General features: G+C 35.1%; 1 protein-coding gene across 2 annotated transcripts; it reads right to left on the bottom strand.

Annotated features, from left to right (window-relative positions):
- Positions 1-4731: 4731 nt before the first annotated feature.
- On the bottom strand, positions 4732-8539 carry LOC113063756 (corticotropin-releasing factor-binding protein-like). 2 transcript variants are annotated; one of them, XM_026234078.1, is made up of 7 exons: positions 8365-8539; positions 7594-7690; positions 7217-7374; positions 6197-6407; positions 5828-5970; positions 5198-5315; positions 4732-5077 (listed from the first exon to the last, which is right to left on the bottom strand). In XM_026234078.1, exons 1-7 carry the CDS (start codon positions 8449-8451, stop codon positions 4923-4925), a joined length of 969 nt encoding a protein of 322 aa, XP_026089863.1. In that variant the 5' UTR covers positions 8452-8539; the 3' UTR covers positions 4732-4922. The 2 variants fall into 2 exon arrangements, with proteins under 2 accessions (XP_026089863.1, XP_026089864.1); XM_026234079.1 differs by having other exon boundaries at positions 7594-7687.
- Positions 8540-17161: the final 8622 nt, after the last annotated feature.

The raw sequence follows: 17161 nt of genomic DNA, 5'->3' as shown, positions 1-17161 counted from the left end.
AACTACAGAAATGAGCAGTTTCGACTTAATTACATGGCTCTCTGAAATGCTTGATTCTGATTGGTCAGTAGAGTGTATTAGTGCATTAAAGTGAATCAGAACATTACAAAATTTGATTTGGAGCAGAAATGAGGAAAAGAACTACAATCCCATAAACCATTGCAAATTACATAATTTGTAGATTGTATATAGAAACAATATATTTTCCATTTATTGAAAAAAAATATATATATATATATATATATACACATATATACACACACACACACACACACATATATATATATATATATATATATATATATAAAACAACTATTTAAGTGTTTTGAGAGCATGGAGAGACATCACTTCCACCTCTTACTGGTGGAATTTTCTTTAAAGCATCATGGGTAATATAGTTTTTCACCAAGGATTTTGCTGTTAAACACAATCATTTTAAACATAAGCTGAAATAATGCAAACTGATGGCTTCAAAAAAAAGCATAATGCCATCGCTCACAGGAGGTCTGTCTATAAAGTTTTATAAGATCTCATTAAGAATCCATTTCATGCAGAAAATGATTGCAATTTTTACTTCCAGAACCCGACTGCTGCATTTTATTACAAGGCTCTCTGAAATGCTTTATTCTGATTGGCCAGTCACAACGCTCCGAGGTCCAAGTTATTTTCTGACTGCTGTCGATAGCAGAGCTGTTTCATGACCAGTCATTCGTGCTTCTTTCATGACTCTTGTATCACACCGTGGACAATGTTTTTTTTTTTCATTGTGGAAGCTTTACGCTTAAAAATATTTAAACTCAAATCAGGCATATAGTTGTACAATCTATTCTTACACGTTTTTCTTCTTGAATATCGTAGCATCTCAAACTATGGGTTGCTTCTCAAATGGAAGGACACATCCTTGTAGACTGCCACAGATAAAGCTCCGTCGAAGGATGTCTCAGTTTGAAGGATTCTAATTAGACAGTCTTGCTATGACCACGTGGGCACAAACCTTATGACACAACCATCTCACAGATGCACTCTAGCCTCTAAGTCTCACAAGGTCTGGGCTAAGAAAGACGCATCCTTGGACGTCCTTCCAATTGAGAAGAACCTTTTATTTCTCCTTAGCTGCTCATGCTGCAGTGCATTGTGGGTCAGGAGTGTAGCACCATTTCATTAAAAAAATAAACATGCTACAGACTAATTCTAATAGTTAGATCTAATTTCCATTAAAAAATTAGATAGGGTAAATGTTATGTTGACTTTGAAACTAGTTGCATTTAAAAAGTAGGCTTTTATTTGCAATTCATTTGGATGGCATGACATCTATTTAGTAAAGCTCTCAGATTTTGTTTTGTCATTTTACAGTTTGATTTGATCACTTGACCAGTTTTTGCAACACTCTGTGAGTTTGTTGTTCTGAAACCCAGCTATATTTCCACCTGTGCTCCAGCATCTCTCAATGCAGCTCTCTCCCTCAATCTCAATTCCTCTCTCCCTTTCTCTCTGTCTCTCTCTCCATCTCTTTCTCTCTTGCTCATTCACCCTAACAATCCCACGTGTGGCAGTGGTGGTGTAATTTCCACCGTTGGCTGATTTCTGCGTTGATGTGCGCAGTAGGGGACAAGCGCAGCTGTGCTTACCTCATTGTGCGCCCTGCTGGGATTCTCAGTTTGTTATCAATTATTCTGCTAAACTCTCTCTGGAGCGTGTGGTTCCGACCGGTATAATGTGAGCGCCAACCTTTAATCAAGCATGAGGCGACCCGTTTCATCAAATCACACAGAAATGCAATAATATTTTAACACACAAACACTCACATTTCATTCATAAAACATTCTGTCCGAATGTTTCACACAACATACACTGAATAAACTTACAGCTGTCTTTTAGTTGTGAAATGAGATTACGGCTTGTTTTTTATCTAGATAATGCCCTTACTTTCTTCATACAGATATACAGTCGCAAAAACATAGACATCATGTTAAAACTGTGTCTTACAAACTAGTTTGGCCAACTAGCAGTTACCCAAGGGGCAATCAGTCTTACTTTTTGGGATCACATTAGACCAAACTACCTTGATGTAACTGCCTTAAAAAAGTATTTTTTAAGAAATGTATTTTAAAACATTTTAGGACTATGCAACCCGCCACTGGTTTTATACCCCGGTTAGCAATTAATAACAATCAATATTCATAATCTGATGTTTCCATTGATTTATATAATATCTCTATTATAGATCAGTGGATGTTCCACACTGTACATCCCTGATTTGCATATTTGGGTTGTCAGTGTCATTGATTGGACGAACGCAGCATGTGACCAGTATAATATTTTTCCTTAAAAGATTAATTCACCCAAAAAAGAAAAATAGGTTGCGTTTTATTTACCCCCGAGGCATCCCAGGTGTATATGACTATCTTCTTTAAAACAAATCCAGTTGGAGTTATCCTTAAAATTGTTTTTGATCTTTCAAGCTCATTGCAGTCAGCGAGTGTTAGATTCCTTTACTCCAAAAGAAGTTAAATAAAAAGCGCCCTTACACAAAAAAAGTGTCTTACAGAGCTCCGGGGGGTGAACAAAGGCGTCCTGTGGTGACTCGATGTGTTTTTGTAAGAAAAATATCCATATTCAAAATGTAATAATCACTTTAATCTAGCGTGCGCCAACAGATTTACAAATAAGCAGTTCCGGGGGAATGAAGAAATTGAAGTCAGCATTGCGCATGTTCTGTTGAGTCTCGTGAAAACCAACGTTTGTTTACAAGATCAAAAGAATAAACGTTTCTTTACTTTAGCAAAGCAAAACAAGTCTCCTCTTCACTTATATCAATATCCTTTGAAATTCTTCTTTACAAAAATCCTCATTTTGTACTTTTGTATTTAGTGACCCCTGTTTTGTTTCGATCTCTCTGCTGCGTTTCCACATGCGTCACTTCTGAGCGGTGCATGCGCAACATTGACCTCATACATCATTCCCCCGGATTTGCTTAGTTTACACCAGTGAGTGCAAGCTAGATGAAAGTAATTTTTTACATTTTTGAATATGAAATACATCAAATTTATATATTAATACACATAACATTTACACTAAACCACTAAGTCACATCTAAAACATTGTTAAATCAGTATAAAATATTTAATAATTACTTTGGGTGAACTCTTCTTTTAAGCACAGTCACTTCTTTAAGTTCCTATTTTGAGGGACGGTCAAGATGCCAAGGGGACCTTGTTGATGCCTGGTGCATGCAAAAGAAAGACGTGTCTGAACATCGTCCTCCATCATAGGACAAATTTGACACGATAAGGCAAAGCCGAACTCCTCTGCTGTCATGATGTGAGCAGGTTGTCAGCGATGATGATGAGCATCATACAGTATGAGAGTGTGACGAAAATACATAAATCAATCTGTTGATTTAACAATAGTGATTAAGCAGTCCGTTTGATTTAGGTCAGCAGTCTTCATGAAGAGGTTCAATTGACTAGAGCTCGTTAAATTGATAGTCCTGTATTAGGGCTGCACAATTAATCGAATTTCTAATTGTGATTAAAATTATGGATGCCATAATTGGCAATTAGTTGTTCAAAGTCCACTTATGTTTAAAATGTATTTTTGTCTTTCTACAGGTTATCTTAAGGGGTTTTAATTTTAGTTGTAGTATAACATGTTATATATTATAATATATATAATATTTTTTTATTTTTTTATTTAAAGAAGAAACCAATGTATAGTTGACATTTGAGGTCTAATACAATAGAAAAGTAATAAACGTTTTTCATTTGAAAATATGGCATGCGGTTGATATAAAAAAGATATAAACATCATTTAATGTAAATTGTGATAATCGTAATTAATGATCACAATTACAATTTCAACAGAATAATTGACAATTATGATTTATTTTCATAATCCTGCAGCCCTATCTTGTATAGTCATGTAGAGTTTGGATGTTATTCAAAAGATTGTGGTATTTAAATTATGAAAATGTCTTTCGTTTTTTTACTAAAATTGCTAAGTAATAGAGACAATCACAGAAACGTGACTGATGCAAGAGTGCTTTGACATTTTACTTATATTCTCAAGCTATATTGCTTTTTAGCACTTTATGACTGCTTAGATTGTTTCTTTTGCACATTATGTTCTGGCTTAAAGGAATAGTTCACCCCATAATTCTCATATTTTTGCTGGAAGCAAAGGTTTGAAGTTTCTTACAAAAATGCAGCTTCTCCCTTCACAAGATTTTAATTAATGGAATGGCTTAATGTGGATTACTATGATGTTTTTATCAGCTGTTTGGCTGTTTGGACTTTCATTCTGACGGCACCTATTCACTTCAAAGCATCCATTGGTGAGCATGCGATGTATTGCTAGATTTCTCCAAATCTGTTTAGATGAAGAAACAAACTCATCTAAATCTTGGATGGCCTGAGGGTGAGTACATTTTCATAAAAATCTTCATTTTTCACTTTAATGACAGATCAAAAAGTAATTTGTGACAACTAGTTTGCTTGACCTTACAAAATGAGTAGACTAGGATAAATGTTAGTGTTTTCTAGTGCAAAATCAAAAATTACTGTAACCAGAGTTTGCTTTGCTCATGTTTACTGATTTTATTACAAAAGCTCTTTAATACAGATAAATAATGACAATTACATTTGTCCTACATAGTGGATTTTTTAAAACTTGTGCAGTACCGCTCCAGTTTTTAAAAGGGTGCTTCAAAATGAAACATGCTGAACAAAACGGTGATGTGCATCAACACAAGTACAAATTTTATTTAAACATCAGCCACAGATCTTACAAGTTTATGAGATTAAAAAGAACAGAAGTGTCAAATGAAAAGATGAGGCAAAAAAATAAATAATTTTTTTAATAGGGAAATTATACAAAGGCTCAAACTCAGTTAGTCTGACATCCCCCTGAACAGAGAGAGGGTCTTATGCTCTTAAACACACGTCTTCAATGCTGTTACCCTTCATCTGCTGAAGCTCTTGGTGACCCAGTAGCCGATATTGGAAACTAACTCGATTTATGAACTTCCCGCTCGACACCATTCTGACCACAGTGTTATCACAGCCGACCTTCATTTGAGCTGATGGGAAGAGAGATACGGTATGGAGAGGTTTATGAGATTTTTTGCACGCTAAATTGCTTAGCACGGTTACTGCTAGAACCAGTGATGATGCACAACAGATAAAGAAGGAATGCTCACCTGGTCCGTTAAAAGAGTAGCAGAGATCTGCCATAGGGTACATCTTGGATGTGTCCATACCGTTTCCACCCAGAAGCTCCACAAAGTCTCCAGAACCGGGACAGCCGAGAATGGACCGCTACATGGATAAACCAGAAGACTCAAAGTCATCATAATTCATCAGTGGCTTTATATCAACTAATATATTTTCAAAGATATTAGTTCAAAACAGCTTTACTCAGTTCAAAGATTGTTAAACAAACTCTATTTCACTCTATTCTGTCTCTGTTTGTTGTTCTGGACACCCAGCCGTAGGTTAACCACATAAACGTTTATAAAGAAAATTGTAAATAATATTTATTTTATTTTGTTTTCTAAATGCTACATTTGTAAATAAAATGTATGAATTCATATGTATTATTTATTTATTTATTTATTTATTTTTACTTTTGGGAAAGGCTGGTTTTGTTACTTGAGATCATTTTGTTGGCCAAAACTAAGCTGTACTTTGAAATAGTGAAATTGCTAATTTAATGTATTAAGTCGTGTTTATTAAATAATATTTCTTTATTTTATTGTCATTTATTCCTTTTTATTTTGGGGAAGGCTGGTTTGTGCAAATGGTGCATTTCTTGACCTGGAAATGCTCACCTTGAGATCATTGTGTTGGCCGAGATTGAGCTCTCCGATCTGGATCTCCACTGGATAGATGATGGAGAAACTGCAGTTCCTGTGCTGCTGTGGAATGATCATGGTGAAACTGCCCTCTGGGGTCTGAGAGACAACATTACAGGCTGCAAAAAGAGAGAGAGAGACACAGATGGTTGACCATCAGTATCTTGCATGTTAAGCTTCAAGCGTGGTTTCAGCATGAGCCATATGTCATTCAACTAACAGTATAAATGCTCCGAACCTTCAGGGAATTAGTGACATTAGTTTTCAAGTTCATCGGTACTGCAGAGAGTCATATTATACATAATTTCCAGGGTCATTTTTGTATTTGTGTGGATGTGCACTTACGGAACGGATTGATGAGTTTGCGGAAAGTTACTGTGAAGCTGCTCCCTGATTGGTGGAGTCTGAAGAACAGCATGGCGACATTCTGAGACGAGCGTACGATCGGTCGAGTCACTCCAGTGTCACAGTAATCAGAGTAACGCTTGTACAGAGGAAGAGGATGGTCCTGTGTGCTGGGAAACTTCTCGCCCTTCATCACCCAGCCATCAAATACCTTAAAGATAAATAAGTTGGCTTTTTAACACTTTTAACACCATTCTACTCCGCTCATCTGCATTTAGTACAACATAGCCTGTTAAATAATTTTCTAAGTTGTAAATGAAGATTGTAGGAGTACGTTTTACAAGAACATATGAAGTTTTTCTACTTCAAAAATGTAATGTTTAATTCATTTGTTACTTGCTGTTTCTTATTCACTAGCAATTTCTGAGTGACAATTTTTCAATGCAGATCCTACACCAATTTTTTTTTTTTTTTTCAGAGTACTTAATTTTTTCAGTTCAAGTGAACTGTCTTGAACTCTGTTTAGTTCAGGTCAGGTTCAGTTTATATAATTCCCTACCGTCTCCCCCGCTTTTCAGGTCTGTTGAGTTCATGCCAGTTTTGTTTCACAGCTAATAAATTACATTAAATTTCCACATTTCATGTCCGTTTCATTGAACAGGAATTAATTCAGTATGTTAACTTCAACTATATGCCATGTGGGTTTTTCAGTCCAATTAAACTTCATTAATTTCAATGACATTTGCTTAATTGGATTTTTAATTCAGTTTTTAGAGTGGAATATGTTAGCTCATTGTATGTAGCTAAACATGCTTTCTGTTTTAGGGCCTGGCTTAAAATGACATGACGTGATCTTTTGCCGCCCTGATTTAACCTGGCTTTAGTGTACCTACATTCACAGTTCGAAAAGGTACAGATTGACACAAACATACCAATTTTTTTATTATTTATTTTTTTCATACTTAGAACCGAATAAGTGATTGTAATACTAATACATTACATTTTGTAAATAACACTCACCTTTATGAAATCTCCTCCTCTGCAGTCGATGTTGACCGAATCATACTCGACGCTAATGATGTCACTAGGCTCGCCGATGAAAAACACGGCGCAGTTTAACTGTGGACGTTCTGCTGTGAATGTAAATTGACCCTCTACGGCCACCATGTCCAGACATCCTGAGGGACACGGAGGAAGATCAAGACAAGAAAGGTGAAAAGATGGATGCATAGCCACTCTTTAAATATCAATTAGTGCCATAATGTGCTACCATATCGATTAAACGGTTAAAAAAATCAACTTATTAAAACACATGTGAAGTCAACATCTTGATATAGATAATTAATTTATTATCCATGACGTGTGTCTTTTCCCACAGGTTTTCTGATGTCACTCACTGAGCGCTCGGCTGTACACAAACTCCTCCGGTAACTCTCGCTTTAGTTCAGAGCTGAGGAGAGATAATAATCCTTCCGGGCTGATCTCGTTATCCTGCTAAAACAACAATAAACAGGACATGGAAATGACTGGAATTAGAAAAAGCTGTCAAAATACAAAAATATAAGCAATTATGTTTGCATTTCAATCAGTGGTGCTCAAGGATTAGGATTTTTAGGGCTTCTTGGATTCAAAACAACTTGTTCTTAAATGTTCTTAAAGTAACATAGGCTTTCACATAAAGAAATAGGCTTTGCACACTACATAGAAATAGGCAATAATATTATACAAATACATATTTAAGCACAAATATTTAATGCCAAAGCATATGTGGACACTTGCAAGGATCTATTTCCACTTGATCGGACACTTATAATGATTTCCACTGGTGTCACCCATATTTATTTATTTATTTTAAATAAAATAAATAAATAAACGAGAAAAAAAAATTGCATTGAAAAAACCCCGTCATTTTAGACATTAAACAAATGCATTAGTTTACGTTTTGTATATGCTCACAATAAATTGTACGATAAAAGTTGCTCGTACAATTTTATATTAAATATAGGCATTGTTATAAAATGTAAACATTCTATTGTAGAATGATTGTTAAAGCCAAAGCACCAATAAACACACACACAGAGCTCACAATAGACATATCGAAAGTTAAATATAAAGCTCATTATTGTGTGTGTGTGTGTGTGTGAGGTGAGCAGGTGTGAATATCTCACCTGTATGTCCAGAAAGCGCGCGTGTCCCCGGAGAGCCGTGACGCTCAACAGGAGGAAGCACAGCTGTGCGCGCGAAGTGCCCGACATGTCCGCGAAGATTTGCGCAATAAGAGAAGAATTCCGAGATCTCCCGACCAGACTGCTCCTTTTATACCCCCTCACATAAATGGGGTGGGGGCTGCCTGTATGGATCAATTTATGTGAGTCCGCGAGACAGAGAGAGAGAGAGAGAAAGAAAGAGAGAAAGGGCATGACAGATGAGTAATGTTTATTCTACTTTGTCTAGTTCTCTTTGAATAGACTAGTAAAAATAATCGTTGAAGTAAAATTTTCAGTTATACAAAAGCCAAAAGGGAAATTGTAGCAGGCTGAGAAAAGAAATGTCACTAGATATATATATATATATATATATATATATATATATATATATATATATATATATATATATATACATACATATTGTGTGCATCTATCTATCTATCTATATGCTGTATATAATAGTTCTATGTAATAATTTATAACATGTAATCTGGATTGCATAATCAGATGTAGAATCTAAAAAAAAAATATTTAAATGAATTTATATTTTATGTTATAAAATATTTATAATCAGATTCCAGTTACATTTATGGATTGTATTATATTATTCACACAATGGCAATCAATTATCCATAATTGATTGATTCTCAGAAGTAGTCAGAATAAAAAATGAGTAATATTCAATACATTACTGACTACAATTTTCATCATTTGTAATCAGCAACAGATTAGCTGTGCACTTCTGTTTCTCAGCTCAGAAGAAAATTTGTGTAATTTCACTGCAGTGGGAGAAAGGTGAGGTGGTGGGACTGAATGAATGAACGTCACATACAGACAGTCAGTGGGGTATAATCATGTGTTTCAAAGGAATAGTTCAACTTAAAAAGAAAATTCTGTCCATTGCTCACCATCGCGTCATTTCAGACGTATGAATGGTAGCTTTTTGTGTTATACAGGAAAAAAGAACGTCACACCAGAATGGAACGACATGAAGGTGAGAAAATAATGTCAGATTTTTTTTACTTTTGAGTAAACTAACCTTTTAGAACATTTATTCATTATAATATAATGAGGCAGCTGAACTTTTCACTTGCATATTAATATTGCTGTCCACTAATTGTCTCAGACTGGTGTTATTTTCTCACACCTACACTGAACCAACTGTGTCAGGTGAGCCGAATAAGAGTGTTTAACCTCACTTAAACACATATTCACTGCTCTTAACCCTATTTACTCTTAGCTTAAAGGTCTTTGAGCGTTGAAAGTCATCTCGGGTCAAATCAATCAAGACGAGAAAAGCCTTTGGGTGCATTCATGAAGGTTTCTTGAAAACAGCCTCAGGAGGGAACCAAGTAATGTCTCTAAAGCCAAACGGTGTCTGTATTAGTTTTAGGGTGTAATGATTTTCTGCTCGTACAGCAATATGCATTTATATTTTTGCCATAGTTTAGTCAATGCTCTTGTTGGACAGAGGAGAAAGTTTTGAGTTCCAAGAGTTGCTGTGTGCTTTAATAATACATCAAGCTCTATTATCTCATGATCTGACCCCTAAAAATAACATCCATTCAGTTATCTTAAGAATGCATGATACAAAACTAGCTGTGTATGTGTGTTTTCATTTTTGAAGGGCTTTCTAAATAACACATGGCAATGAAACCAGTGTCATGTTGTTTGTGTTTCTCCTTACCCAGCGTGTATCATCTTCAGGGAGCTGCAGACGTTCCTTCCCATCAAACACCCTGTTCTGGCATTTGAAACCCAGCTCTTGCACAGGTGTCCACTTCTATCAGAGTCTTACCTGCCCCGGGTGAACTGAAAGGTCAGCTGTCTTTCTCACACTCGCTCTCTGGAATCAGGGGACATTTGCCTCTTGTGAACCATATAGGGCCAGTGCAGCTCTCTGACTTCTGGCAGAAAATGAATGGAAATATTCAGAATTGGCACACTAAACATGCTATTTATTAAGTATGCATATGTGCAATGAATGGGGTTTGTGACTGTGTGTGTGATTATCTACTTTATTCTCCACAAAATCTTTTTGATTTTACATGAAAAACTCTATGCCAAAATGCACTTGACCTTCCATATTTTATCTCTGTCTTGACACACTACTTGGTCTGATTGCCAAAAGTCACTTCACAGAAAATTTGATTAAAACAGCAAAATAAACATATTTGCTTCTGATGGATCCCAAACAGGGATAATGATCACGCCCCCCTCTGCCATTGGTCAGATGAACAGATAGCCCCGCCCCCAATTTATGACACTGGTCAAGTAAAGTAAAAAAAAAAAAAAAAAAAAAAAAAAAAACCCTGATCCACTAAAAATATGTCTTGAAAAAAATGTTACATGTTTTGGTGTTGTTGTTTTTAATTAATTTATTTAATTAAATTTATTTTATTTATTTAATTATTTATTTTTTGCTGAAATTATGTTTATACTTTTATTTGTATACATTTTTTGTATAAGCTCCAACTAAAATTGTATAAACAAATAATGTATTTTTTTAATTTAACAAAATATTGTAAAATAATACAAATATATTTTTAATATTTTAGTTCATTTCTGGTTAGAAAATTATTGAAAATGTTACATATACACACACACACACACATATTTAAAGAGAACATTTTGAATTTGTTTTTGTTGTAATCTTTTAACATCAGTAAATTCAGTAAAAATATATTTTAATATACAGTATATTAATTAAAAAAAAATACTGTTGAATTAGGCTACTTTTTGACTTTTTTTTTTTTTAGTTCAGTTTGTATTTTGTTACTTATTTCCACTGCTGGAGATGTTTTCAGGCAAAATCTATCAAATAAATTAACAATTTGACTAAGACAAGCCACACAACTAAGCCACAGTTAAATTACAGTAATTAAATAAAAAACATCCTCTCACTCATAAGCACTTGTGCTTGTGAATGTTTGCTCACTTGAGCTCAAACCTACAGAACTCTATGAAACCTAATATAGTTCGCCATGTGTTTGCTCGTTATTTTACGACCTACTATACACCGTGTGATATGTGTTTATTGGAATCCAACCCAAATTTCAGACTGATCCCGGCTAACTGCTTCGTTTATTTCATTCCTGCATCCATGCAGTGGAGAGTACAGCGGGAGAGAAGAAAGAATGACGCACTTTGGCAGATAGGAGGCCACTGTTATAGCATTAATCTTCCATTTCTGAGGATATCACTCACACACATACATATACACAGATTGAACACGGCTCAAGGAAAAACATGTATGAACTTGTCTAGATAGAAAAATTCCCTTGGCCATCAGACAAGTGCGCGCAGATCAAGATGTTGGAAGGTGTCTTGTGTGTGTTTCTGTGGCCTCTTTGTGTTTCAAGAATGACTTATTGACCTTTCATAAGCATTAAAAGAAGGTTTCGAGTTCAATACAAATCATGCTCTATCACCAGCATGTTGATGACCACAGAGAAAAAAAATTAGTTTTCAAAAACAAACAAGAATTGCGTTAACAGCAATGCACTTGTAAGGGAAGTGAGGCAAGACAAAATAGAAAAAAGTTCAAAATAGAGTTTAAAAGCAGAAATGTGTTTAGGTTTAATTCCTCTTCTAAAATATTATTTAAGTGGTCTAAACCATCCTTTAGCAGTGGGGATTCTATTATAGGTGCATAAATGTACACTGTATTTTAACATTTTGCAATATGTCTATTTTTTATGTCCTTTCTCATATCATAGGCCTTCTAAAGTTAATGGGTTTACAATTATGAAACAATAAAAAAGTGAGTAAATAATGACAGAATGTTTGTATTTGCATGGCAAATTAATAGTCTTATAAATTTCCATAGTAAATACATAATTTTAAACACAATTTTTTGCATTTTTACAAGCTGAGAAATCAGTCCAAGTTATCTGGCAGTAATCGACAGCATTTGCTTTATTAAAACTGTGTTTACCCTTAAATGCACTACAGTTCTTAAATTTGGGGTTGGTACAATTTTGAAATGTTTTTTCTTAAAGGGACACTCCACCCCAAAATGAAAATGTTGTCATTATTTACTTACCCCCATGTCGTTCCAAATCCATAAGAGCTTTTTCCATCTTCGTAACACAATTTAAGATATTTTGGATAAAACTGGGAGGCTTGTGACTGTCCCATGGACTGCCAAGTAAACACCACTGTTAAGGTCCAGGAAAGTATGAAAAACATCGTCAGAATAGTCCATCTGTCATCAATGGTTCAACCGTAATGTTATGAAGCGACAAGAATACTGTTTGTAAGCGAATAAAACAAAAATAACAACTTTATTCAACAATTCCTTTGTCAACAGTCTCCTCTGTGTCTCTCCACATCACTCAAACTGCCTGTGCTCTTCTGTGTCAGCCACACCACAAGGATGCACGGTTTTCATCCATAATATCTGAAAATGTGTTCCAAAGACGAACAAAGCTTTTGCTGGATTGGAACGATATTGATTAATGATTAAAGTGATTAATGACAAAACTTTCATTTTGGGGTGGAGTATGCCTTTAAATGCTCTTCAAGGCTGGATTTATTTGATCAAAAATACAGTAAAAACACTTACAATTTAAAATAGCTGTTTTCTATTTGAATATGTTTTAAAAATGTAATTTATTTCTGATGCAAAGCTGAATTTTCAGCATCATTACTCCAGTTTTCAGTGTCACATGGTTCTGATTCTTAAGTGCTGATTTGCTGCTTAAGAAACATTTTTTATTATTATCACAGTTATGTTGCTTAATATATGTGCGCATTTATTTGAAAAAGAAATCTTTTGTAACATTATAAATACTTTGATAACAACTGGATGACCAGTGTCAATAAACAAAGTTTAAAGGTAAAAACTTTAGTTCTCATTTGCATGCACCATATTTGTTGTTTCAGAGTCTGATGAAATTATAAATATCAAGTAATGGCACAAACATGGCAACACAATTTACATTGAGCTCATTTTGCATGCAGCAATTCCAGATTTTATGGGAAATTATATAATTCAATCCTGTCCTTTTATGATCAATAATTCCTAAAGGAGATTTGGTATTGGGTATTCACAGCGATCCCATAGAACATCCACTTTTGGTTCCCCAAAGAACTTTTAAGTAAACAGTTTCATTTTTCTTAGTGTGAGAAACATTTTAATCATTAAAGAAACCTTTTTCCATTATAAAGAACTTTTTTGGAACTGAAAGACTCCATGGGCGTTAAAGTTTCTCAATGGAACTAATCCAATAAAGAACCCTAGTGTAGTGAATAAATAAACTATTGTATACAACTGAATTTGCCCATGAATATGCGCTGCAAATTTGATGATTTTCAACAAATGTGTAAAATGTGTCATTATTCCCAAAAGCTGTTTCATCACAAAACATTCGGGAACTGTACAAAGGCTCAGATGCTTTGTGTGACGGGGTTTGTGTTCATTTCTCTTTGAAACATTCATCCTGACACATAAAGTGGAGCATTTGATGAGGGACTGCTGGACGAGGTCACACACCAACTCTTCATGTAATAATGACGAACATGAGTGATTTTTTTTTTTTTGTTATGAGAGACCTACACACACTCAGAAGGACATGTGTACGTGTGCATGTGTGAGAACGGGAAGAGATAATTTATAAGAGGCTCTAATGAATACTTCAGCCAGAGAGAGAGAGAGATTTGACCGAAAGAGAGGGAAAAAAGCTGTATAAACAGAGGCCAATATCTGCATGCAAAAGTAAATAAAGCAGTGCCCTTTGGTAAATGAGGGGTAGATGGCGTTTCATAACTAGCAGACATGGAATTACACATTTTAATGGTTCACTGTTTCAGGGACGATGATGGGACACACAGAAACACTCAGTTTTATTGAGAGGCTGCCCATTTGAGACGCTGTGTATTTTAAAAGCCTTCAGCACTGAATTATTGCATAAGTACTAATGTAACGCTAACATAACATTAGCATAATGATAACGTAATTTGACACTGAAGCAATGAAGCTGCGTTCTATAAAACAGATGCAATTAGATTCAGATTTAAATCTCTCTTTATAACCCATGTGCAGGTGTGTGTGTGTGTGTGTGTGTGTGTGAGAGAGAGAGAGAGAGAGAGAGAGAGAGAGAGAGAAATAGATGTGTGATGTGTCCAAAGGCTTCAGAGGAGAAATATAGCCTGAGGTACACACACACACACACACACACACAAACACATGAACACACTCAGATATAAAACAAACAAACCACTCTAAATCTGATAATAGTAAGAAGACGTGATGAAGAAGAGAAGAGAACGTATTTTTGGACTGATGCTAACTTATAGTCCGAAACATACAGTACTTTATATATATGGTTGATGGTTTTTTGTGGGGGGGTGGGGTTTGTAATTATTTGTTTATGTTTTTGAAAGATTTATTTAATCAAAAATACAGCAAAATTGTGAATTATTATTACAATTTAAAATAACTGTTTTCTATTTGGATGCAATATAAATTATATTTTATTTCTGTGATGCAAAGCTGAATTTTCTGTATTATTACTCCGGGCTTCGGTGTCACATGATCCTTCAGAAATCATTCTGATATGCTGATTTGGAGCCCAATAAACACTTCTTTTTATTATTTTCGACATTTCATTACTTTCATTGTTTAAAACGTTTTGGATCAGGATTCATTGATGAATAAAAAATTCAGAAATTACTTTACTGTCACATTTTGTCATAAAAATAAAAAAATAATAATTTATTAATGAAAATTTAATTCATTTTTATTATTATTAATTAAAAAAATCAATAAAACAGAACAGTTCTAAGCACTCATTTCACTAAAGGTTATGACATCTTTCTGTATGTAGCTGTAATGTGTTTAATGGTGCGGCTCATGAGTAAGTGATCCACACAGCCCTCAGAGATATCAGCCCCTTATGAACGTGTGAGGAGTCAGCAGTGCACGCTCTGTTATATTTGCCTTTAAACCACCACGATGAACCGCACACTTGTATGCATCGCCCTAATTATTTATGACGTCGATCAGGCGCTGTTCAAAGGAGCTGTTTTCTGTCTCAGATATCAAACATATTTGGAGTTAGATTGAATCCCACAACCGTCAATAAAACACATCTAACCGTTCAACTGTTGAGCTCCTCTGTGCTGTTGTTACATGTGAGGAACAAATTCACTGGCACTCTTCAGTGATTACTCCACTGACGCCCGGCGAGTCGCAAACATGCATCCTGCTGTCTAGATCGACTGATGAGAAATCAATGCACGCATGAACAAATCACTGCAGTGTACACGCTTTTCTGTCTGTTGGTGTCCATCTCATCTCGGAGGAGATTTGATCAATGCTCTGAATCTGAGCATGTTTCACACACATGTGCTCACCATTAAGAGCCAAAAAACCCAGGGAAAAACAAGCTTGCGTGAATCTCGTACAGTTTCAGTTCTCCAATTCTCTTTAGGTGATTCTGGGATGGAAATATTGACTTGTCATGAATGAGGTACCATTAATGTTGTCACTAAGTTCTTCATCAATAAATCTGTATAGTGATTGTTAACTACACCAAAAAAAAAAAAAAAGCATTGATTAGTCTTGGGAAAGCTTTTGTTTTTTTCACTGAAGTTTACCAAGCTAGCTAGTTTATCTATTGTCAAACCACCCTGAAACAATTAACAGAAAACCGATACTAACACAATAAGAAGATAACTACATTTAACTGTATGGGATGGCATTACCTTTTGAAAATATGCAACTATTATATTTTATTTTTGGAAGAAAAAAAAATCTAACTTGAGTGTATTTACAGTAAATATAAATAATTAGCACTCTGTTGTGACAAACAGTAACATATAACCAAATATTTTTTATACAAAAAGAAGAATGTACAGTATAATGAGTAGACCATAAAGTTTGTGAGCAATAAAAAAGCAACCACTAAGAAACAATAACAAAAACGAACAAATATTAAGCAGGACAACCATTTTCAATATTGATAATCATAAGACATGTTTCTTGAGCAGTCAGTCAGCATTTTAGAATGATTCCTGAAGGATAATGTGACACTTAAGGCTGGAGTAATGATGCTGAAAATTCAGCTTTGAATCACAGGAAAAAATTACATTTTAAAATATATTCAAATAGAAAAAACTTATTTTAATTTCTGAAATTATTTCACAATATTACTATTTTTCATGTATTTTTAATCACATAAATGCAGCCATGGTTTCAAAAACACCCCAAAATGACCCAGGAGTGGCAGTGCATCTGTCCACTGATTCCATGCAGGATTCTCCCGGTCCCCGAGGAGTCTACAGACCCCCGGGTGAAAAAGAGGAAACACCTCAGTGATTGACTTGAATCTGGCATTTCATAGTAACACAACAGCGCATTCATCAAACGGGCTGTGAGCCCTGATCTTCCCTACAGCGAGAAGCTTCATCCAGTCTGACACAGGTTTGACACCTTACCAACATGAAAATCAACAGCATAAACAGCCAAAGGGGAAAAAGTCATGAAACACTGACAAAACAAGAAAAAAAATGAAGCCAGACAGGAAATAAGCCAAAGGACACTGACAGGTCGTTGTAATGCACAGTGTATCTTCAGAAACACACACTCATAGAGGAGTCAGTGAGTTTTGACGTGTGTGTTTGGTGCATGTCTCCTCCATGTGTCTAAAAAAGGCTTTAATGGGATCTCTAAATATAAATCCTTCATGATATTCAGGTCTGATTCTGGCTGTAGCCTCTCCGCCCTCTGGCACTTCATCTGCCTGAGCATTTC

Source organism: Carassius auratus, chromosome 46 (genome assembly GCF_003368295.1).
Source record: "Carassius auratus strain Wakin chromosome 46, ASM336829v1, whole genome shotgun sequence".
NCBI lineage: Eukaryota > Metazoa > Chordata > Actinopteri > Cypriniformes > Cyprinidae > Carassius > Carassius auratus.
The sequence above is the reverse complement of the archived record's forward strand: the minus strand, read 5'-3'. Positions and strand labels throughout refer to the sequence as shown.